The sequence below is a fragment of the Coptis chinensis genome, chromosome 1 (assembly GCF_015680905.1).
Source record: "Coptis chinensis isolate HL-2020 chromosome 1, ASM1568090v1, whole genome shotgun sequence".
NCBI lineage: Eukaryota > Viridiplantae > Streptophyta > Magnoliopsida > Ranunculales > Ranunculaceae > Coptis > Coptis chinensis.
This window is the reverse complement of record NC_141456.1, coordinates 84,100,625-84,124,961: the sequence shown is the minus strand read 5'-3', so window position 1 is coordinate 84,124,961 and position 24,337 is coordinate 84,100,625. Positions and strand designations below refer to the sequence as shown.

The 24,337-nt window shown below is 38.7% G+C and overlaps 1 protein-coding gene and 1 pseudogene across 5 annotated transcripts; one reads left to right on the top strand and one right to left on the bottom strand.

Moving 5' to 3' along the window:
• The first annotated feature begins 286 nt into the window (after positions 1-286).
• Positions 287-17,115, top strand: LOC147525531 (G-type lectin S-receptor-like serine/threonine-protein kinase LECRK2; annotated as a pseudogene). Its single transcript, XR_015205537.1, has 4 exons — positions 287-612; positions 2,340-2,497; positions 7,667-8,712; positions 14,315-17,115. The product of XR_015205537.1 is annotated as a G-type lectin S-receptor-like serine/threonine-protein kinase LECRK2 (transcript).
• On the bottom strand, positions 15,971-20,627 carry LOC147525530 (pectin acetylesterase 8-like). 4 transcript variants are annotated; one of them, XM_086607910.1, is made up of 13 exons: positions 20,461-20,627; positions 19,504-19,628; positions 19,285-19,367; positions 18,916-19,045; positions 18,739-18,818; positions 18,518-18,604; positions 18,318-18,442; positions 18,124-18,184; positions 17,839-17,892; positions 17,680-17,757; positions 16,896-17,001; positions 16,430-16,575; positions 15,971-16,300 (listed from the first exon to the last, which is right to left on the bottom strand). In XM_086607910.1, the coding sequence occupies exons 2-13, from the start codon at positions 19,625-19,627 to the stop codon at positions 16,172-16,174; spliced, it is 1,203 nt and encodes a 400-aa protein (XP_086464036.1). In that variant the 5' UTR covers position 19,628; positions 20,461-20,627; the 3' UTR covers positions 15,971-16,171. The 4 variants fall into 4 exon arrangements, with proteins under 4 accessions (XP_086464036.1, XP_086464030.1, XP_086464045.1 ...); XM_086607904.1 differs by lacking the exon at positions 20,461-20,627 and adding an exon at positions 20,340-20,422; XM_086607919.1 differs by lacking the exon at positions 20,461-20,627 and adding an exon at positions 20,094-20,346.
• Between the last annotated feature and the right edge of the window lie 3,710 nt (positions 20,628-24,337).

The following is a 24,337-nucleotide window of genomic DNA, read 5'->3' as shown; positions in this document are numbered from 1 at the left end:
CGTGTGTCCATCTTCTTCTTCCTCCTTTTCCTCCCACACAAACCTATAACATATGAAACTATCACAGAGACATTTCAAGTTAGTTATGAAATCACGGGCTGAAATATCGGTTTGACAATATTTTCTCACCACAGTTTTTTCTCTTAGAACACAAAGTGGAACAGAGATTTGGAAACCTCAAGCAATAGACAATACCAATGCTGCAATGCTCAACACAGGGAACTTTGTGCTGACTACCACATAATCTACCATTGAATGGGCGAGCTTTGATAATCCAACTGACACCATGTTGCCTTCTCAAATACTACGGATTGGCAACAAACTTTCGTCACGATTAATCGAGGAGGACTACACTATTAAGAGACACGAGTTTATCTTAAGAGAAGACGGAAATATTGTTCTTCGCACCATGACTCGTCCGACAGAAGGTTTTTATAGTGCCTATTGGTCAAGTACCACTACTGAAGGTTCAGAGTTGGTATTCGACCAATCTGCTTCTATTTATCTAACTCTGAATAATAGAAGCATGTACATATATGTATCATCTGGGAGACCCAATTCAGCCAGAGACTACTACCAAAGAGCCATCCTAGATTTTGATGGTGTTCTAAGGCAATACACATACCCAAAAACATCCCCACTCAATGGAAGTTGGCCTGATCTGAGTCATGGCCTATTTCATTGTCTTTACCACGCAATATCTGTGAATTAGACCATGGATATTATGGTGCCGCTGGAGTTTGTGGGTATAATAGTTATTGCAAAATAGATCAAGATTAGAAACCTAAATGTAAATGCCCACCTGGATATAGATACACTGATCTGAAAAACACATTCGGAGGATGTGTACAAACCTTTGCGGCACAAAGGTGTAAGATAGGTGAACGGAAATTAATCCAAGGTTTTGAAATGCAAGCACTTCCGAGCACAGACTTTCTCCATAATGACTATGAGTGGTTCAAGTCTGTCAATGATGACTGGTTCCATGAAACTTGCCTAGGTGATTGTTTCTGTGCAGCTACAATTATTGTTGGCGTCCCTCACCATTGAGCTGGACGACCTCACCACACCGTTTGAGAAGATGTGTGAGTTACCCGTTTGTGCCGTATGAACTTGATGCTGTTGGAATCGAGTTTTGAACGGTCTACTCACATCGTGGCATAATTAGCTTGAATGATCCAGCCACGTCGTTCGAAGTTAGTACTCATGGAATTAAGTCTCCATGGTTTGCACAGACCGTTTGGAGCAACATCAGCCCGACCTCACCATGTCATTTGGGACTTGATATTTTGACATTGGCATGTTGTTTGGAATTGAAATTTCACAAACGCGCTGAAATTTTAGATTACTATAAAACCAAAGTTAGGTTTTGAGTAATAGATGTCTTAAATAGAAACCCAATTTTGAGAGCAACAAAAATTGAAAGAAAACCCTTGCAAAAATAAAAGCTTGTAAGGAGAGAAAATAGATCTAGTAAGTTTAGAGAGACTTGAGGGGAGTGATTGTAATCTTCCTTTCCACTCTTATAAAAGGATTTGTTCTTGTGGAAGTATGCATCATTAGCCAAACCACATTACATCTTATGTTGTGGTATACTTTACTTTCTTTGCTTTATTATTACTTGTTTGTGATAGTTGTTGATTGCTTAGAAAGTTGGGTTGGTTGTTAGTTGTAATGAAAGATTAGATTTTTCTTTGGAATAGTAGATTGTCCAAGAGCAAGCTATCTTAGTGGGGATCAATTGGCATCGTTTTTCCCAACAAGTGGTATCAGAGCCGTGGTTAGATTAATCACAAAGATTGTTATACAAATCTTGCTCGGAAGGTGTTTGATAAAATTCCTAAGAGGAGATTTGAGTTGAAATAGCTTGTTAAGATGGATCATTTTATAAACACTCACATGACTAGTCTGAATAGAGGTAACTACACTATTTGGAAAGCCAATATGGAAGACTTGCTTTATTGCAAGGACTTGGCACAACCCATTGAGAATGGAGGAGTAAAACCAGATGCAATAGCCGCAGCTAAGTAGATCAAGCTTGATAGGAAAACTATTAGGTACATTCGACAGTGGATTGACGATAGTGTCTTCCACCATGTATCCCAAGAGACTACTGCTTTTGGCTTGTGGAAGAAACTAGAAGACCTCTACGAGAGGAAGTCTATAGGCAACAAAGTGCTACTTATTAAAAAGTTTGCTAACTCGAAGTACAAAGAAGGTTCTTCAATGTCTGAGCATCTTAATAATGTACAGAATACCATTAATCAGCTGTATTTGATGAAGATTCATATGGGTGATGAAGTTAAAGCTTTGTAACTATTGAACTATTTACCCAACAGTTGGGAAACTTTGGCAGTTTCTTTTGGTGGAGCCGCTAAGGATGGAATCGTTTCAATAGAAATGGTGACCGGGGCATTGTTGAATGAGGAGACAAGAAAGGGTTCACGAAGCAGCTCCTCTCACTCAGAGATTCTTGTCACAGAGAAGCTAGGGAGAGGTAAGAGTAGAAAACCATCTTATTCTAGAGGTGATGGTAGAAGCAAATCTAGGGGTGAAGCTAGAACTCCTAAGGCAGAGAGACAATGTTATTATTGTGCCACCAAGGGTCACTTCAGATATGAGTATAGAACACTGAAGAGGGATGAGAAGAATAACTGTGTACATGAAAACATGGTTAAGAGGAACGGAAGCACAAACCGAGATACTACTGCAATAGCAGACGATGATCTAGTGGGGATTGTGTCAGATTGTGGTGAGTGTTGTGTTTATACCTCATGCCAGGATACAAAGTGGGTGGTAGATACCGGAGCGTCCTATCACGTCACACCGCACAAGAGTTTTTTCACTACCTACAGCTGTGGTGAATTTGGTGTGGTAAAGCTGGGTAACAGTGGAGTCTCAAAAATTATAAGCATTAGTGATGTTCATGTAGAAACCAATGTCGGCTACACCTTGAAACTCAAGGATGTAAGACATGTCCCTAACATTCGGCTAAGCCTAATTTCCGCTGAGAAATTAGATGATGATGATTATTTCCAGAGCTCGTTTGGCAATGGGGTATGGAAACTAAGCAATGGTTCCTTTGTGGTAGCCAGAAGGAAGAAGAGTTGCTCGCTTTACAAGACATAAGCTAGTTTGTGTAAAGCAGAGTTAAATGTGGCACAAGAAGAAGCTTCCACCGAACTATGGAATAAGAGATTGTGTCATATGGCATAGAAAGGCATGGAAGTTCTTGCTAAGCAAATGGCATTGCCAAACATCAAAGGTACGCATTTAAATAAATGTACTTATTGTTTGGTTGGAAAGCAACACAGGGTGTCTTTCCAAAGATTCCCTTCTCACCGAAAGGAGAATGTCCTTGAACTAGTACACATAGATTTATGTGGTCCTATGAAAGTGAAGTCCCACGGGGGAGCTTTGTACTTCTTGACTATTATTGATGATGCGTCAAGAAAGATATGGGCATATAGTTTGAAAACCAAAGATGAAGTTCTCAGTGTATTCAAGACTTTTCATAGCATGGTGGAAAGAGAGACAAGGAAGCGTTTGAAGTGTATTCGTTCAGATAATGGGGAAGAATACATTGGGCCATTTGAAGAGTATTACAAGAGTCATGGGATTCGTCATGAGCAGACAGTTCCCAAGACACCGTAACAGAATAGTATAGCTGAGAGGATGAACCATACCATTGTAGAAAGGATGAGATGCATGTTGTCTCACTCTAATTACCAAGGAGTTACTGGGTAGAAGCAATACGCACAACCGTACATGTGATCAACCTATCAGCTTCGAAGCCTATGAATAGTGATTATCCAGAGAGAGTGTGATCAGGCAAAGATGTTGACTATGGATACTTTAAGGTATTTGGGTGCAGAGCATTTGTTCATATTCCCAAGGATGAGAGATCAAAGCTTGATGACAAAGCCAACTAGTGTATTTTTCTAGGTTATGGGGATGAGAAGTTTGGTTACAAATTTTATGATCCGATCAACAATAAGGTAATCCAAAGTTGAGATGTTGTGTTCTTGGAAGACCAAACAATAGCAGACTTTGAGAATGGTGAAAAGCTAGAAGCATTCATTGATGATCTTGTTGACTTGGAACCAGAAGTTCCTACTATGGAACGAGATGCAAAAGGCATTAAGAATGCAAAAAACCATAGGTTTGAAGCTTATGATGATGATCATATTGCTCATGATGGGATTGAACCTATTGAGATAGAAGATGTAGATAAAGTGCATGAACCACCACCTGAGCAAGAAAAAGTGCATCCTCTTGAGCCACAAGAAGATGAGGTGAGGAGGTCTGAGAGAGAAAGACAAGCTTCAACCAGGTATCCACCACATACGTATGTTTTACTATCTGATGGTGGAGAACCTATGTACTATCAAGAGGCTATTGAAGGTACAGACAAGGAGAATTGGTTGAAGGTCATGCAAGCTAAGATGGGTTCTTTGCATAAGAATCACACTTATGACTTAGTTGAGAAACCAAAAGGAAGAAAAGTTCTCAAGAATAAGTGGATCTTCAAAGTCAAGCATAAGGAGAATAATCCACATCTAAGGCGCAATCTTGCCTTGTTGTAAAGGGATTCGGTCAAAGGAAAGGTATTGACTTTGATGAAATTTTCTCTCCTGTAGTTAAGATGACTTCTATCAGGGTGGTATTGGGTTTGGCCGCAAGTATGAACCTAGAGGTTGAGCAACTAGATGTTAAGACAGCTTTTTTTTCATGGAGATCTTCAGGAAGATGTCTACATGGACCAGCCAGAGGGGTTTGTGGTCAAAGGCAAGGAGCACCTGGTATGCAAACTGAAAAAGAGTTAGTTTGGGTTGAAGCAGGCACCGAGACAGTGGTACATAAAGTTTGAGTCCTTTATGGTGAAGCATGGCTACAAGAAGTCCGCTTCCGATCATTGTGTATTTGTTCAAAAATTTCCATATAGGGATTTCATAGTGCTCTTGTTGTATGTGGATGATATGTTGATAGTTGGCCAAAACATCAACAAGGTATCCAAGCTGAAGAAAGACTTGAGTAAGTTCTTTGAGATGAAGGATTTGGGTCAATCAAAGCATATACTTGGGATGCAGATCACTCATGATAGAAAGAGTAGAAAGTTGTGGCTTTCTCAAGAAAGTTATATTGAGAAGGTGTTGAAGAGATTCAACATGGACCAAACGAAGCCAGTTAGTTGTCCGCTTGGTGGCCAATTCCGCATGACCAAAGATATGTGTCCAAAGGGTGAGTATGAGAGTCAAATGCAAAAGATTCCTTATGTACCTACAGTGGGGAGCTTTATGTATGCAATGGTGTGTACAAGACCAGATATTGTTTTCGTCATTGGTATTGTAAGCCGATTTCTGTCAAATCCAAGGAAAGAGTATTGGGAAGGTGTTAAGTGGATATTGAGATATCTCATGGGCACTTCCAAAGCGTGTTTGTGTTATAGTGGAAGTAAAACCTTACTTGAAGGCTACACAGATGCAGACATGGCAGGTGATGTTGACTCGATGAAGTCCACTTCTAGTTATCTGTTTACTTTTGCAGGAGAGCAGTTTTTTGGCAATCTAAGTTGCAAAAATGTGTTGCCCTCTCCACTACAGAAGCTGAGTATATTGCAACCACTGAGTGTTGCAAAGAGATGCTATGGATGAAGAGGTTCTTTAATGAACTAGGGCTAAGAGCAAGTCCAATGGGGACTATATGAGCTGTTAAAGGCAAATGTAGCACCCCAACCACAAAAATGTCATTCCAATGGGGCTGCTAAAGGGTCTTAAATTTGGAAGGAGTAAAAAACCCAGCCAAAGTTAAAACCTTCGCTAGCAGCTGCTATAATAAGTTCAGGAGATGGACGACATAGTTTTTGTTGTCCGTGTGTTAAATTTTGACAGACGGCAAAAACTGTGTCGTCCATCAAAAAAAAATCAACTTAAGTTACAAAATAATAGACAGATGGCAGAAACTATGCCGTCCGTATCATTTAGCACTTCAAAATAGAAATCGTGATTGGATTGGTTTTTTGATTTTGGAGTACCTAATTTGGCTGGGCAAGCTAAAAAGCCTATGTGGCACCTTTTAGGGCATCCCCCATTAGTGTAAATTGTTTAAAGTGTAAAATTTACACTCTAAATGTCAAAAACATGTTTCCAATGGGAGTGTAAATCCCAGGTGATAAGCTAATAGTTAATAGAGGCGGTGGGGAATTCCCCATCCGACTATTAGTTAATAAACATCTCGGGCATCACTTGAAGTAACGTCCCAATTAAAAAGAAATTCGAGCATCACTTAAACTCACGTCTATTTTATTTTATTTTTTAGAATTGTAATGTTTGCGACGGGCAAAGACCGTCATTTATTGGTTGGGCCAGTTTTAAGTAAACCACGGACGTTACTCAAAGTGACGTGTGTTTTTTTTCATTTTTAGTTAAACCACTTGCGATGGACTTTGACTGCCGTTTTTTCTCATTTTTTTAATTTTACAAACTCTTAAGCTTTATTGCATTGGATACCATTTTGGGTATGGAAACTATTAGTGTATGAGAGGGGTATGAGAGGGGTCATAAAATCCTAGCGGCACCTATGTGGCACTTATGTGGAGGTGTATATATACACTCTCCATTGGAGATGCCCTTAGCAGCCCAATTTAGCAGCTCACCATTGAACTTGCTCTAAAGCAGAAGCAATTTGTTGTTCTTTGTGATAGTCATAGTGTCATCCATTTGAGCAAGAATCCGAGTTTTCACTCTATATCCAAGCACATACATGTGCGTTATCATTTGATTAGAGAAGTTCTAAAAAAGAAGCAGTTGTGCATTGAGAAGATCCATACCGATAAGAATAGGTCGGATTTAATGACCAAAGTTTTGTCGTAAGGCAAGTTTGATGTTTGTTATGTTACTGCCCAAATGGTAGCACACTCCGCATGTTGATTTAGGAATGTGTGGAGTACCCCCCTCATGGTTCGGGAGGAAGAGATTGTTGGGGTCCCTCACCATTGAGCTAGATGACCTCACCACACAATTTGAGAAGAAGTGTGAGCGACCAGATTATGCTGTTTGAACTTGATGCTACTAGAATCGAGTTTTGAACGGTCTGCTCATATCATGGGGTAATAAGTTTAAACAACCCAGCCGCGTCATACGAAATTAGTACTCCTGAAATTAAGTCTCCACTGTTTGCACAGACTGTTTGGAGCAACATCAGCCCGACCTCAGCATGTTGTTCGGGACTTGATATTTCGACATTAGCATGTCGTTTGGAACCAAAATTTTACAAACGTGCTGAAATTTTAGATTACTATAAAACTAAAGTTTGGTTTGAGTAACAGAAATCTTGAATAGAAACCCAATTTTGAGAGCAACCAAAATTGAGAGAAAACCTTGCAAATAGAAAAGCTTGTAAGGAAAGAAGAGAGATCTAGTAAGTTTGGAGAGACTTGAGAGGAGTGATTGTAATCTTCCTTCTCACTCTTATAAATGGATTTGCTCTTGTGGAAGTAGGCATCATTAGCCGAACCACGTTACATCTTGTGTTATGGTATGCTTTACTTTATTTGCTTTATTATTACTTGTTTGTGATAGTTATTGATTGCTTAGAAAGTTAGGTTGGTTGTTGGTTGTAGAGAAATATTAGATTTTTTTTTTTTAATAAGTTCCTGGTTCCAAAGGAAAGCCTCTCATCAAAGTAGGTAATTTTTCCATTGATCACGCTCCCTCTCCAGACTTATCTAGAAATAACAAAAAGCAAAATACAAATCAAAACAATTGGATCGTGCCTGGATCAACTGTTTTGGGCAGCTCTATTTTTCTAAACATATTATTGGTAATCTTTCTGGTTTCCAACAATGCACTCCGTAAGAAACACTCTAAAATACAGCGAAATATTGGTAGAGTTGGAGAAAACCAACGATTGTTCACATATAAAGAACTCGAAGAAGCAACTGGTTGGTTCAAAAAAGAACTCGACAAAGGCACTATTGCAGTAGTTTATAAAGGCATGCTAAACTCAGAAACTGGAAGTGTTGTTGTTGTTGCTGTTAAAAAGTTGGAGAAGTTAGTGGAAGGGAAAGATAAGGAATTTAAAGGACGCCATTGCCCAAACCAATCACAAGAACCTAGGCTAACTACTAGGGTACTGTGATGAGGGGACTCACCGACTTCTGGTGTATGAGTTAATGGTGAACGGATCCTTAGGAAGCTTTCTCTTCCTCGGAAGTTCAAGGCCTGAATGGCAGCAAAGGATTCAAATTGCATTTGGGGTTGCTCGAGGTATGGCATATCTACATGAAGAATGCAAGAGGCAAATCATCCATTGCGACATAAAGCCTCAAAACATACTTTTGGATGACTCTTATGTTGCAAGAATATCAGACTTTGGATTGGCTAAACTTTTGAAGAGTAATCAGACTCGAACTAATACAGGCATCAGAGGAACAAGAGGGTATGTGGCCCCTGAGTGGTTCAAGAACATGGCAATCATAGCTAAGGTGAATGTGTATAGTTTTGGTACCATGTTACTAGAGATCATTTGCTACAGGAAATATGTTGAGTTGGAAGAGGGGGATGAAGATGTTGAAATTTTGTCAGATTGGGCATATGAATGTTGTGTCCAAAGAACACTACATCTTCTGGTGAAAAATGACGAAGATGCAGAATACCACAGTGAGAGTTTGGAGAGGCTGGTCAAGGTTGCTATTTGGTGTATACAGGATGATCCATCTGTTGGAGTTATCCCTCACATGAGGAAGAGGGAGAGAATCCGGTGGTGTTTGCGTGAAGAAGCTTGAGCGAGCGAAAGTTCGGAAATGGTCTTGCTCAAGGGTGCCTTGGAGAAAACAGAAGATAGTTTTTTTTCTCAGTTTTTCCGAAATAATGTTACTGAACTTTTTCTTGCAAAATTCGGAAAGGGCGCGCACGCGCTCAGGTCCAAATTAACCAAAATTTCTATTTTTCAGTAATCGCGAGACAGCGTGTTTTGTATAAATAAAGAACATGGTTTTTAGGAAAACCTAACACAAAAGTCACGAAAAAGAAACCCAATTTTGAGAGAGATCAAAATTGAGAGATAACATTTGCAGAGAGAAAAGCCTATAAAGAGAGATGAGTGATCTAGTAAGGTGGAGAGACTTGAGAGGAGTGATTGTAATCTTCTTTCCCACATTATAAAATAATTAGCACTGGTGGAAGTAGGCAGCATTGGCCGAACCATGTTACATCTTTGTGTTGTGGTATGTTTTATCTTCTTTATATTATTATTTGTTGTTGATAGTTGTTTAAAGAGTTGGGCATGCTAGGTTGGTTGTAGTGGATATTTAGAATTTGTCTGGAGTAGTAGTGTATTCATATTACAAGTTATCTGTGTAGTGGGGATCGATTTGTATCATTATTCCCCAACAAGTAGTATCAAGCTAGAGCCAGGTTAGATTAACCTAGGTTGTTATCCAAATTTTGCTCGGAAGGTGTTTGACAAAATTCCTGAGAGAAGATTTCAGTTTAAATAACTTGTAAAGATGGACCATTCTATGAACACTCGCATGATTAGTCTGAATAAAGCAAACTACACTATTTGGAAAGCCAAGATGGAAGACTTGCTATACTGCAAGGACTTTGCACAACCCATTGAGAATGGGGGAGTAAAACCGGAAGCAAGTGTCATGGCTGAGTGGAACAAGCTTGACAGAAAAGCAATAGGGTACATTTGACAGTGGATTGACGACAGTGTCTTCCACCATGTATCCCAAGAGACTACTGCTTTTGGCTTGTGGAAGAAACTTGAAGACCTCTATGAGAGGAATTCGGCCGGAAACAAAGTACTGCTCATTAAGAAGTTTGTCAACACAAAATACAAAGAAGGTTCTTCAATGTCTGAGCATCTTAATGAAGTGATGAATACCATCAATCAGTTGTATTTGATGAAGATTAATATGGGTGATGAAGTTGAGGCTTTGTTCCTATTAACCTCTCTACCCGACAATTGGGAGACATTAGCAGTTTCTCTTAACAAAGCCGCTAAAGATAGAGTTATTTCCATGGAGATGGCTACCGGGCATTGTTGAATGAGGAGACAAGAAGGGGTTCACGAAGCAGCTCCTCTCACTCAGAGATTTTTGTCACAGAGAAGCGGGGGAGAGGTAAGAGCAGAAAACCATCTTATTCTAGAGGTGATGGTAGAAGCAAATCTAGGGGTGAAGCTAGAACTCCTAAGGCAGAGAGACAATGTTACTATTGTTCCACCAAGGGGTCACTTCAGATATGAGTATAGAACACTGAAGAGGGATGAGAAGAATAACTGCGTACATGAAGACATGGTAAAGAGGAACGGAAGCACAAGCCGAGATACTACCGCAATAGCAGACGATGATCTAGTGGGGATTGTGTCAGATTGTGGTGAGTGTTGTGTTTATACCTCATGCCAGGATACAAAGTGGGTGGTAGATACCGGAGCATCCTATCACGTCACACCGCACAAGAGTTTTTTCACTACCTACAGCTGTGGTGAATTTGGTGTGATAAAGATGGGTAACAGTGGAGTCTCCAAAATAATAGGCATTAGTGATGTTCATGTAGAAACCAATGTTGGCTACACCTTGAAACTCAAGGATGTAAGACATGTCCCTGACATTCGGCTAAGCTTAATTTCCGCTGAGAAATTAGATGATGATGGCTTTCTAAACTCGTTTGGTAACGGGGTATGGAAACTGAGCAGAGGTTCCATTATAGCAGCCAAAAGGAAGAAAACTTGCTCTCTTTATAAGACACAGGCTAGTTTGTGTAAAGTAGAAGAAAATGGGGCAGAAAAAGAAGCTTCATCGAGCTATGGCATAAGAGACTATGCCATATGGGCGAAAAGGACATGAAAATTCTTGCCAAGCAAAAGGCCTTGCCAGACATCAAAGGTACGCATTTAAATAGATGTACTCACTATCTGGTAAGAAAGCAACATAGCATGTCTTTCCAAAGATTCCTATCTCACAGAAAGGACAATGTCCTTGAGCTAGTTCACACTGACTTATGTGGTCCTATGAAAGTAAAGTCCCATGGGGGAGCTTTGTACTTCTTGACTTTCATTGATGATGTGTCAAGAAAGATATGGGCATATAGTCTGAAGACCAAGGATGAAGTACTTGGCATGTTCAAGATTTTCCATAGCATGGTGGAAAAAGAGACAAGGAAGCCTTTGAAGTGTATTGACTCAGATAATGGGGGTGAGTACATAGGGCCGTTTGAAGAGTATTTCAAGAGTCATGGGATTCGTCATGAGCAGACCGTTCCCAAGACACCTCAACAAAATGGTATAGCCGAGAGGATGAATCGTACCATTATAGAGAGGATGAGATACATGATGTCTCACTCTAAGTTATCGAGAAGTTACTGGGTAGAAGCAATGAGCACAGCCGTACATGTGATCAACCTATCGCTGTCAAAGCCTCTGAATAGTGATTATCTAGAGAGAGTATGGTCAGGCAGAGATGTTGATTATGGATACTTTAAGGTATTTGGGTGCAGGGCATTTATTCATATTCCCAAGGATGAGAAATCCAAGCTTGATGACAAAGTCAAGTAGTGCATTTTTCTGGGTTATGGGGATGAGAAGTTTGGCTACAAACTATATTATCCGATTAACAAGAAGGTAATCCAAAGTCGAGATGTTGTGTTCTTGGAAGACCAAACCTTAGCAAACTTTGGGGATGGTGAGAAGCTAAAAGCTTTCACTAATGATCTTGTTGATTCATAACCAGAAGTTCCAACTATGGAATGTGTAGAAAGCATTGAGAATGCAAAGAACCATGGGTTTGAAGCTCATGATGATGATCCTATTACTCATGATGGGATAAAACTTATTGATATATAAGATGCAGATGAAGTGCATGAACCACCACCTGAGCAAGCAGAAGTGCATCCTCCTAAGCCATAAGAAGATAGGGTAAGGAGGTCCGACAGAGAGAGACTAGCTTCAACCAAGTATCCACCACATACGTATGTTTTACTATCTGATGGTGGAGAACCTATGTACTATCAAGAGGCTCTTGAAGGTACAGACAAAGAGAAGTGGTTGAAGGCCATGCATGATGAGTTGGATTCTTTGCATAAGAACCACACTTATGAGTTAGTTGAGAAACCGAAATGAAAAAAAGTTCTCAAGAATAAGTGGATCTACAAAGTCAAGCATGAGGAGAATAATCCACACCCAAGGCATAAAGCTCGCCTTGTTGCGAAGGGATTCGGTCAAAGGAAAGGTATTGACTTTGATGAAATTTTCTCTCCTGTAGTTAAAATGACTTCTATCAGGGTGGTATTGGGTCTGACCGCAAGTATGAACCTAGAAGTTGAGCAACTAGATGTCAAAACAGCTTTTCTTCATGGAAACCTTAAAGAAAATGTCTACATTGACCAGCCAGAGGGGTTTGAGGTCAAAGGCAAGGAGCACCTAGTATGCAAGCTGATAAAGAGCTTGTATGGGTTGAAGCAGGCACCGAGACAGTGGTTCATAAAGTTTGATTCATTTATGGTGAAGCAAGGATACAAGAAGTCTGCTTCCGATCATTGTGTGTTTGTTCAGAAATTTCCATATGGGGATTTCATAGTGCTCTTGTTGTATGTGGATGATATGTTGATAGTTAGCCCGAACATCAACAAGATATCCAAGCTAAAGAAAGACTTAAGTAAGTCCTTTGAGATGAAAGATTTGAGTCAAGCAAAGCAAATACTTGGGATGCGGATCATTCATGACAGAAAGAGTGGGAAATTGTGGCTTTCTCAAGAAAGCTACATTAAGAAGGTGTTGAAGGGATTCAACATGGATCCAACGAAGCCAGTCAGTTGTCCACTTGGTGGCAAGTTCTGCATGACCAAAAAGATGTGTCCAAAGGGTGAGCATGAGCAGAGTCAGGTGGAAAAGATTCCTTATGCATCCGCAGTGGGCAGCTTGATGTATGAAATGGTGTGTACAAGACCGGATAATGTTTTCGTCGTTGGTGTTGTAAGCCGATTTCTGTCAAATCTGGGTAAGAAGCATTGGGAAGGTGTTAAGTGGATATTGAGATATCTCAAGGGCACTTCGAAAGCGTGTTTGTGTTTTGGTGGAAGTAAGCTCTTACTTGAAGGCTACACTGATACAGACATGGCAGGTGATGTTGACTCGATGAAGTCCACCTCTGGTTTTCTGTTTACTTTTGCAGGGGGAGCACTTTTTTGGCTATCTAAGTTGCAAAAGTGTGTTGCCCTCTCTACTACAGAAGCCGAGTATATTACAGCCACTGAGTTTTGCAAAGAGATGTTATGGATGAATAGGTTCTTTGATGAACTAGGGCTAAACAGAAACAGTTTGTAGTTCTATGTTACAGTCAGAGCGCCATTCATTTGAGCAAGAATCCGAGTTTTCATTCTAGATCCAAGCACATACATGGGCGTTATCATTGGATTAGAGAAATACTCGAAGACAAGCATTTGTGTATTGAGAAGATCCATACCGACAAGAACAGGTCGGATGACCAAAGTCTTACTGAAAGGTTAGTTTGATGTTTGTTGTGCTACCGCCGGAATGGTTGCACACTTCTGTTGATTTGGAAATTGCATGGAGGTATCCCCCCTCATTGTTCGGGAGGGGGAGATTGTTAGAGTTATCCTTCACATGAGGAAGAGGGAAAGAATCCGGTGGTGTTTGCGTGAAGAAGTTTGAGCGAGCGAAAACTCGGAAATGGTTTTGCCCAAGGGTGCCTTGGAGAAAAAAGAAGATAGTTTTTTTTCTCAGTTTTTCCAAAACAATGTTACTGGACTTTTTCTTGTAGAATTCGAAAAGGGCGCACGCGACTTAAAATGGCTTGTCTGAGGGCGTGCATGCGCTCAGGTTCAAATTGGTCAGAATTTCTATTTTTCAGTAACTACGAGACAACGTGTTTTGTATAAATAGAGAACATGGTTTTGGGAAAATCTAACACAAAAGTCACGAAAAAGAAACCCAATTTTGAGAGAGATCAAAATTGAGAGATGACCTTTGCAGAGAGAAAAGCCTGTAAAAAGATAGGAGTGATCTAGTAAGGTGGAGAGACTTGAAAAAGTGATTGTAATATTCCTTCCCACGTTATAAAAGAATTAGCTCTTGTGGAAATAGGCAGCATTGGCCGAACCACGTTACATCTTTGTGTTGTGGTATGTTTTATCTTTTTTACATTATTATTTGTTGTTGATAGTTGTTTAGAGAGTTGGGCATGTTAGGTTGGTTGTAGTGGATATTTAGAATTTGTCTGGAGTAGTAGTGTATTCATATTACAAGTTATCTGTGTAGTGGGGATCGATTGGTATTGTTATTCCCCAATACCATCTTTAAGGCCTTCCATGAAGAAGATGTCTCAGATGCTAGAAGGAGATGTTGAAGTCTGTATGCCCCCGGATCCTTACCCCTTCATTGGCTCTACTGGTTAGAATATCACAATTTTCGTTAATGTGATTGACATGTTCCAACTTCCAAACATTCCCAAGCATGCTTGTGTACTACTTCCATTTTTTTTTTGCATGCAAGTAGAGATATATTATAAATAAATAAATAAATATTACAACGAGGGCGATGTATTTTCATCCTTGGCTTTTAGAAGCCAGGTCAAATAAAAAGTACTAAAATAAAAGATACACTGGACCCATGATAGGCGTAGTGAGGCTCCTTGGCTTAAGCTTAGACTCCCTTTGTTGCTGTCTGATCCATCTCAGAGAACTCTCATGCTTCAAGCTCAACGCATTTCCCTCTGTCTGGACCAGCACTCCTAAAAACACAAAAAACATTTCCCGCCCACCTGTTTTATCCGGCTGGTGTACTACTTCCATAGTCGGCTGGTGTATCGTGACATCTTTATGGTTAGTTTTTCCCTCTAGATGTTGAAATATTGTCTTACACTTAACTAATTAATAAAGCTGTACTCACAGTTTTATAAATGAAAATAGCTCTGATTGACCTGCTCTAGAGAGAACAGGATTTAAAATGCAAATCAGAACGACCTAAGCTTTTCTTGTGTGTGCTGAGCCGAGGGGAAGAACATTGGGCATGTCCGCTGAGGAAACCAAGACACAATACTGAACTGTTGGCTCAAGAATGTACAAGGAAGTGCTTGATACTATAGTCTTAAGTTCCTGCCGAAAGGAACACACTACACAACTATATGCATCATCAGTCCATTAAGGAAGGCTCAATTTTCACGGTGCTCATGTGGGTAGAGAGTGGGGAACCAGAGAGGAATTAGTTCAGTACACAATTTCAATTACACTTCCAAATAGCCACACACTCGTATTGTACCTAGCCTATTATATTGTGTACATTTGTGGGCAAGAGACATTTGTGTCGACTGAGTGTTAGCGCTTTGAGTCCCTCTCTTGTGAGACCTTTAAATTGGATTATGTGGGAAGTGATGAGTGATTCCATCTGTAATCGGCTATCAGACTTAGATCCACGTACTTCATTTGCAAAGTCCAACTTTGTGGTTGGTCTATTTAAGTTTTATTCCTAATTAGTCTTGTTTTGCCAAGAAAAAACTGCATAGAAGCGTATAATCACATACTAGATTTACTGCTATGCAGTGGGTGTGAGCGTGGCGGAAGTGGAGAAGAGAGAGAAGAGAAGAGGCTGGGTATGCTGAAGAAGTAGAGAAAGGATAAGGGGGGAGGTATACAGATAGACAGAAACGAAGTGAATATTAGCGAGGCATTTGGAGACAACCCGAATATTAGCAAGGCTTTTGGAGACAAACCTCAAGAGTTCGAAGTGAGATGAGGTGAGAGAGAAGGAGAGAAAATGTGGAGGGAGTTTTTTTTAGTTTGGGGGTGGGGGCACAGACACCAACGAAGTGGATTTTAGAGAGACTTTTAAAACCGACCTCAAGAGTTCGCTGCGCTCACGGACAAGGACGATTCAAATGGAAAAAAAAAAACGAAAAAACAAACATATAAGACAATATTTGATATTTTTCACTAGTACTCATAATCAATTGACAGTAGAAAGGGGCTTTATAATATAATCATATTTTAGTTGAAAAATCATCACTATTACAATGCACATCAGTTTAATGCTTCGTGGTCTTCACTTATTTCATAACTTGATCAATAATAATTAATTCCTTTTTATTTCCTCTTTAATGTCATAATAATGATTAATGAAAAATGAATATCGACTGGTATATAAGAATCGACTATACGCCAGGATGTTCTTGTTGATCAAAGACACGGTTGTGGCAGGATTTGTCACAAGGGTATGGACAATCAATTTCCTGAAAAGGATTTCGGTCATAAAACCAGTCTCCAACTGCCTTTGCAATTGACTGCCAAACAGAAGGAAAGAAAATTAAAAAGAAGAACGATAGTAACGCCAATTAGAGTTGTCACCATACACTGGCAACTTGGCAAGAACAATGAGAGGCAAAAAAGAAGAAGAAGCTGAAGTCACTTACGATATTGTTCAGAATAGGAGAGTCATCCCTTAACCATGTCTCTTGCATCTCCGACTGGCAGTGAGCGTAACACGAGTTGATGAACATGCCTCTTGATGCTGAGCTTCCCAATCCGGTCAAAGCATTTAGGAATTCCAGCCTGTAGCCTGTAATACAACAATTACAACATTATTATTATTATCTTTTTTTTCCTTTCTGAAAACCATTCTTGGTGGTACGTAATCATTCCCTCAGCAACCAATTAGTAGAAAACTACCTTTTAGTACTTAATCATCCCCTAAATGCCACTTGGATAGTGAGTTTACATGAAGCTAGCGTATAGCATTGCTGAAGTTGTTAAGCAATTTTTCCTTGTATATAGTACTTAAACTACGTGAATGGCCCTTTCCTACGATCACACATGGTATTGCACTATTGCTACTGGCTACAGAGAGACGAGGATTCAAGGAAAGATAAAAGTAGTCACCTTGCATTGTACTGAGTTGAGTGGGAGAGCATTTAGTTACATCAAGCTTGCAGCTGTGCCAGTAACCATGTGGATCGGCAACTCCTGGAGCTAAAATGTTCTTAATCTGGATATCACAAGTTCTTGAACTTAGTAAATCTTACATGTGTAAGTTCCAAAAAATGAGACGAAGAACTGCTTTTAATGAAAAAGCAGAAGAAAAATTTATTCATTCACCACCTTGGTGGTGCTGTAAATTTTAACCTCTTGTTCTAATTAAGTAATGTCAGTCAATTTTGACAAGTTTAGACTGTGTATTGGCGTGTTTTATTAAAAATTCCATGCAAATTTTGTTTAGTTATTTTGATTGTCTAGATATTAAGAAAGGTATTAGATAACATCTAATAACAAAACCTGTCACGATCCTTTGTTCCTGCTAGTCAGAATTGTTTCTGTCCCAAGTACTGAGACCAGTTTAACAGCTCAGCAAAAAGTTGATATCACTTGGCCACATTCTATTTTCTAAGCTCAAAATGCACAAGTGAACAACTCTGTGAAGCCTGACTCAGACATTCTATTAGTAAGCAATGCTCATGCGAAAAATGGACTGACCCTAACTGTCTGATTTCCCAGTTACTAGATTCTTTTTGGACTAGCACTGAGCAGCACAGTTTCCATTTGTAAAGAATACCCCTTGCAAAAAAACTAGACAAGCTATGAACGCTTGGTCATACAAATGACAGAAAGTGGAAGTCGTAATTCATGTTTTAGGGATCAAAGACAGAATAACAGCAGAAAACTATACCTGCCATGAATCGTAAGCTGCATTCAGTATAAATAGTGGCGTCTGGATATGTTGTGCAATGTATTGCGGAAAGAAACACTGAAACAGCGGTACAACAGAGAAAGATTAAGTAAAAATACAAAAGTAAATTTTATAATGCTTTACAAGGAAGTCACCTACCATACTTGGCTTGACCCCTGCAGCACAAGAAACAGGCAAATTTTTTGCTGATCCCTACAAAAAAATGTAGAGCAATGTCATCATGCCATCACATTGTATCGGAAAATCAAAAGTCATTGAGTTGAAAGTAAAGATACAGGACCCAAAGCAGCTGAAGCAATTATTTTGGGTCCGACCGTGTAAGTGAATGAGGACTTATCATTGTTGATATATGGCAAGGATAAGGAACAATGACAAGATAAAAAAGGATCATGAAAGCAATCCTGTTAACATGGATAAACATACGTGTGTTGTCACCACATCACTATAGAAGTCTTCTATGTGTTGTATCCCAGAAACATCCTTCCTGTCATGCAGTAGAGTCGTAGTTAGTTTCACGCGACAGAGACAAATTTACTCTGTTTGTCATAGTTGTTTATTTATTTATCTAGTTATTTATTTATTTTTCAAAACAAAGGTATTCATCATGTTGAGCTTACGCATTGATGAAATAACCAGCATCTGATAGGCATTTTACTTTGGTCCCCATAGGTAGGAGGCGACGGAAGCTATCACAATGAAGAATTGAGGTCAATCCACCAGCAGAACAACCTGAAAGAAGAGTCTGTAGACATTTTCTTGACCTGTTAGGGCTATATAGATTAAATGAAATAAAGATGAGACTAACAACATGCCTTACATTTTCAGCACTTCTCATTCCTTTTTCTAGTAGATCCTCAACAACTGCAAGCCAAATCCTTGCTCCTCTGAAGTGAAGATTGTTAGCCTGATCAGATTCGTAGGTTACATAGATAACATGCACAATGACAACAAGCTTCTTCAATGGAATTAAATTATAACGGCCTACTTGAAATTATGTTACAGTCTGGTATCAGTAAAGAACCAGCAGGAAGGACTCACTGGATTTACTGCCTCTACATCTCCAGTGAACGATGCTCCATCGCAGTAGCGGACCTTGACCCGGTTCCAATTGTAAAAGTCTGCACACGATTCCAATTATTAGACATTTTGACGACGAAAATCACATACTAAAGCTTAACAGACATGATATTAAAGCCCATTTCATTGGAGTATCACCTGGGTTAAAAGTTGCCTTGTTGTGCAGGATTCCGGAGAAAGCAAGTTGTTCCACCATTTGGTTAGAGGAGCCCAACCGTGTGCTCTTGCGAGCAAGACAAGTTGTGACATTGTTGCACCAGCCTCCTCCCTGAAAAGAAAAGATAATCTTAATAGAAGAAGAACGAAATCATGTTAGATTGAAATTGTAACCATTTGGAACATGTCCTTAGCAAGTAATCCAGTTGACTATATTTCAGATCCTTGAACATATAAAATTATTCAAAGGTTTAAAAGCACGCAACATGGAAACATTGATTAACAGTTGAGGCTTCTGCTTGCGGGAATGGCATCAGTAGATATGACAGATTTAGGCTATGAAAGACTGACCTCGATATGAACTAACCAATTGTTTATCCCAGCACCAAATCCTTTATCGATGTGGTAAGCTGGTGGGCTTCCATCCAAGCAAACTGCAAAATGTATCAAATTTCAGAGTAAAAAGTAGTCAAAGAAAAGAGAATGTCTTGAATAGCAAGTTGTATTGAGCTTTATCAAGGTGACAAAAATAAACGAAATTCAATTCTCAAGTTCTTAAAATTCTTTTACCCGCTCCTTTTGCTATGGCATTTTGAACATAAGTGATTCCAACATAAAATCCATCCACTTTCACTGTGATAAGTACACAGACTAGTGCATTTAGCAACCATCTATAAGACCTTGTATCCACCATCCTGTGCAGAACAGCAACATAATCAGAAAGGTGTACAAAATTTCTTCATCTAAAAATCACATTCGAAAGCAGAATATGAAAAGCAACATAGAGCAAGCTAATCTCAATATAATTCTACTCATAGATGTTAATAAGCAGAAATAGTGAAATTGTATTGAAAATAAAAAATAAAAATAAAATCAAGATCTAATTCTCATGATCCCATGGCGCTTCTTTGAAAATTTACAAAGTAATCCCTTTAACAAAAACTGTAAAGTTCATCGCAGAATATACGATAATAAATATAAAACAACAAGAGATGAACATTTCTTTATTAAATTGCAATGTAACAGGGATATTACAAGAGAATAAACCTTGATCAAAATTTTCTGCTCAGCTCATGACCCTTGATTGAATTTTATAGTGAGAATTCAGAATTACATTGAAATGATCTTAACCAGAACTGGAAAGTGGAAAATATACTCACCATAATATAGTATAATACTAGCTTACTGTTATATTCTTTTCCTATCCTTAATATCAATTTGCAGATAGCCTGCCTTCTTATTTCTACTGAGAATAAGCCTAAAGTGTACTAATAAGCAAACAAAAGCAAAGTAATAAAGAGCAAAGCAGGGGAAAAAGGAAAACAGGAAAAAACTGTATCAAAGTTATTCTTGGGTTCTTTGATATTGCTAAAATGGAAATGTATTCAGTATAACTTGTACAGTACATTGTTCAGTTCTGTAGCATGGATCACAAACATTTTTGAAACAAAAAGGAAATATCATATTTATAGTTTGATGAAATGATGATTGGTAAGAGGAGATGTATAGAAATGTTGAGTGAGTCACCTGGCAGGCTCTCAGTACGTGCCCAACAATCAGAGAGACTGAGAATGACTGAATGAGAACAAAGAAACAAGCATAGCTACTTACGTACATATATATATAGATATATATATATAGTAGTGGTCGTGCAGAACCCAAGAGCCGACACTTATTGTGTTGCTAACTTGCTATAATTAAACAAATAAATTAGGAGTCCCCTCGTATTAAAATTTGATACCAACAATTCAACAACTAACCAATTTAGATTCACACACATTGTCACCTCACAATTCTCTCTCTCTCTCTCTCTCTCTGTCTCTTATCGTTCGACGCGTTTGCCAAATTAAATGGGGAGGTTGTTGAGACTTTAGAGTGTTGGAGCTTGCATGTACTCGTTCACTGATGATGAGATGATGTCAAGTGGACCATCACATCCGATGATTGTTTGCCACGCGTGTTATACTTTCATTTGTTAGGAGTTGTATTTAGTGGGTCCACAAGACTTATTAATTTGGAAAGCATGAGCATCATGTGATTCGGTTGAGCATCATGTACTTTTGGTTGTAGGCTGTCATCCAGTAAGATGTTACTATTAGAGAAGGGCACACTGACCATATTTGTTTTTTTGGGTTCAGTTATAAGAGGGTCTTATAAGACCATGTGTTATAAGAGGGTCTTATAAGATGGTTTTATAAAGTGGTTTGTTTTTAATTTTAAGTTCCTTTTATAAGCACTTGTAAAAATAGAAAAAACAAATACATGACATCTTATAGATCGTTATTTGACAAATATAACCCTACTTTACATCACATTTAACTTGAATATATTAATTTGAAATAAACGTATAGTTTGATTTTCGGTTTCAAATCAATTTTGATAATTAGAATATCAATTTTATGAAACTACCTTAATTGGCGGTGGTAGTAGTAGTGGTCTTAATAACACGGTGGTGGTGGTAGTGGAGGTGATGATATTGGTTTTAATAGCATGGTGATGGTGGTGGTAGTAGAAGTGGTGGATGTTTTAATAGTACGGTGGTGGTGATAGTTTTAATAGTACGGTGGTGGTGGTAGTGGAGGTGATGATATTGGTCTTAATAGTACGGTGGTAGTGGTGGTGGTGGTGGTTTTAATAGCACAGTGGTGGTGGTGATAGTCTTAATAGTTCGATGGTAGTGGTGGTGGAGGTAATGATGGTGGTGGTAGTGGTGGTGGTGATGGTGGTGGTGGCAGTGGCAGTGGCGGAAGTGGTGGTGGTGGTGGTGGTAGTCGGTGGTGGTTAGGGTAATTGAGTTATTTGAAAAATAAGATAATGAAAATGGAAGAAGAGATAAATGAGGGGATATATGAACGGGGGTGTTTGAGTCATTTTTCAAGTTATAAGACTTATAGAATTGAAGTAGATCTAATTTTAGTACTTATAGAATTGGAGCCTCTTACAAGACATTTCTAGTAGAATGCCTCTTATAAGAGGCAAAAAACAAACCAAAAAAATGTCCAAAATCACTGGGCCACATCTTATAAGAGGTTATAAGACCTCAAGGTCTTATAAGAGGCAAAAACAAATGGCCCTGAGTGATTTTTTGCTCCAGCGTTGGTTCTCTATGCCCTCCAAGGGAATTTTGAGCAATGTCTCATCTTTTTCACAAAAAGAGTGAAATTACAATATGCACAAAAATTTTAAAATTTCCAATTTTATTAGTTTGTATCTCAGAAAAAAAATAAAAAAATAAATAAAAGAAATATAAAGTGGAATAAACTAACAAACATGTGTATTTCTTCATCTGTTTTCCACAAAAACGTATTAATAACAATATTATCATCTTCTTGTTAGCTTGCTTTTAATGCATCCATCGTGTTTTCCGGTTAACTAGTATTACCTTTAACTAGATAAGCCAATTAAGATTTCTCTCTTACTGGGGAAATTAGAACTCCCCTAACTACACAAAAAAACAAAAAAAAATGTATTTTTTGATGACTTATAAGGGACAAACTAGTAAAATCGGAAATTTTGAGGATTTTGTGCGAGGTATAACTATAGTTCGGGATTTTGGAATTCTCTTAATTCCGAGAAGCCCAAAAACCGAAATTCATCAAATTTCAACTTTTATTATATTTCAATTGATTTTGGAATAATCAATATTTCGACTCTATATTCGGAATTCCAAAATTTCGCTCGAATCATAAACACGGGGGTGTACTTTTTTTTTATGAAAAAAAATGAGACGTGTGTGATTATAATTCCCTTAAAGCGTTTGGAGAAACCAAACTGGGAGCCAAAAATCAGTCGTGGACAGTCCACTAAATTGCTCAGTCTTTCTGTTGGATCTGCTCATCACGTGATTCTGTTTCTTAGATTCACTAGTCCAGCACTCCAGCTATCTATGGGATCTAGCTGGGCCGTACGATGTGCACATGCAAATATTCCAACAAACGAATTCTGATGTATCTCTGTAACCGTTTCAACTTCGATGCCAACAATCTTCCTTCCATACTTCTATTGAGAGCTTGTGCCTGTTTGATGATGTCCTGTGCAATGCACATATTAAAGGATAACCTTTTTGACCAATGACTGTCCATAATTAATTTAAAGATACATGATAGTGAATTCAAATCAACCAAGATATAACTTGTGTTTTGAGAGTTCCGTTCTATCAAAATCTTTTTTATTTTCCTACATTGCTTGTTAGAGTCACTATCGGTGAGTCACGATTGAGTTGTTGGAGACCTTTGAGCTGTGATCGTGAACCTTTTTATCTTCCTTTATTATTATCTACATAGAAGTTTCTATTTGCCAATTTTTATAGGGAATAGAAATTCCCATCAGTTTAGGAAACTGGACCGTGGGATATAAGTATTTGTTTCACACCTAATTCTATTAGGTAGTTCCGTTTTTGCTAGAAGAATACCATAAATGGAATTGGCTAAGAAAACGAGAGTAATCAAAGAAGAAGAAGAAGTTAGTGGAGAAGTTATTGGTGCATCTATTATTTTATACGAGGACATAATTGAAGAAGTACTGCTCCGAGTCCCCCCTAAAACCCTTTGCAAATTCAAGTGCCTGCCTAAACATTGGAAAAAGATTATTTCAGAGCAATCTTTCATTAATAGCTTCATCAGAAAAGCTAAATCAGCCAATCCCACCTCTCATCACTGGTTTCTTCTACACGGATATTAAAGAACAGGTAAAATTTCATCATTTTGATGATGAAAACGATTCGAATGTTGCAGTTGATGACAGTCTCAGTTTTCTCCAACAACATGTTTCTTCTTTCTACGTCATCACGACCTCTCACAATGGGATTTTACTTTGTGCAGAAAAGCCGAAGACAGGTTGGTATTCAGTGCCTTACCTCGTTCGTTATTTTGTCTGCAACCCTTTCACTAAGCAATATCTATCTCTGCCTGAACCCCATCGCAACTCGCAAGCATTACGTTAAGCCCACTGTTTTGTATTGTTATGAAAGGAAACATGGGGATAATGCCGGCCAACAACTCCTCGAATTCAAGGTGGTTTGTTTCGCAAATTTCAGCTGCAATGTCATGGATATAGAAATGTATTCTTCAGAAACGGAGCGATGGAAGGAAAACAGGATTTACCATGATTTTAGTTCTTTCTGTTACGGTCCATCACAAACCTTTTTGTTTGATGGAAATGTTTACTTGTGGAGTATAAACTGGTCATATTTTTGTGTTTATGATTTGAACAAAGAAAGTATTCGCTTTGTCGAAGTGCCTGGGACTACTCCTAGTGGTAAGGGACTTTTGGGGGTATCTAGTGGATCTCTACATTATGCTCTTGCAGATTCCACTCATCTTGAGGTCTGGATCCTTCTCGAAGGAAAATGGTGTTTGAAGAATAAAATGGAACATAAAAGCTTAAAAGTTGGATCCACAACTTT

Coding starts and splice junctions, on each gene's coding strand:
- LOC147525530 (XM_086607904.1), bottom strand. Junction 18,819..18,915: donor CAAGGCAACTTTTAACCCAG/GTGATACTCCAA, acceptor AATCGTGTGCAG/ACTTTTACAATTGGAACCGG. Junction 16,576..16,895: donor TCAACTCAGTACAATGCAAG/GTGACTACTTTT, acceptor GTTGTATTACAG/GCTACAGGCTGGAATTCCTA.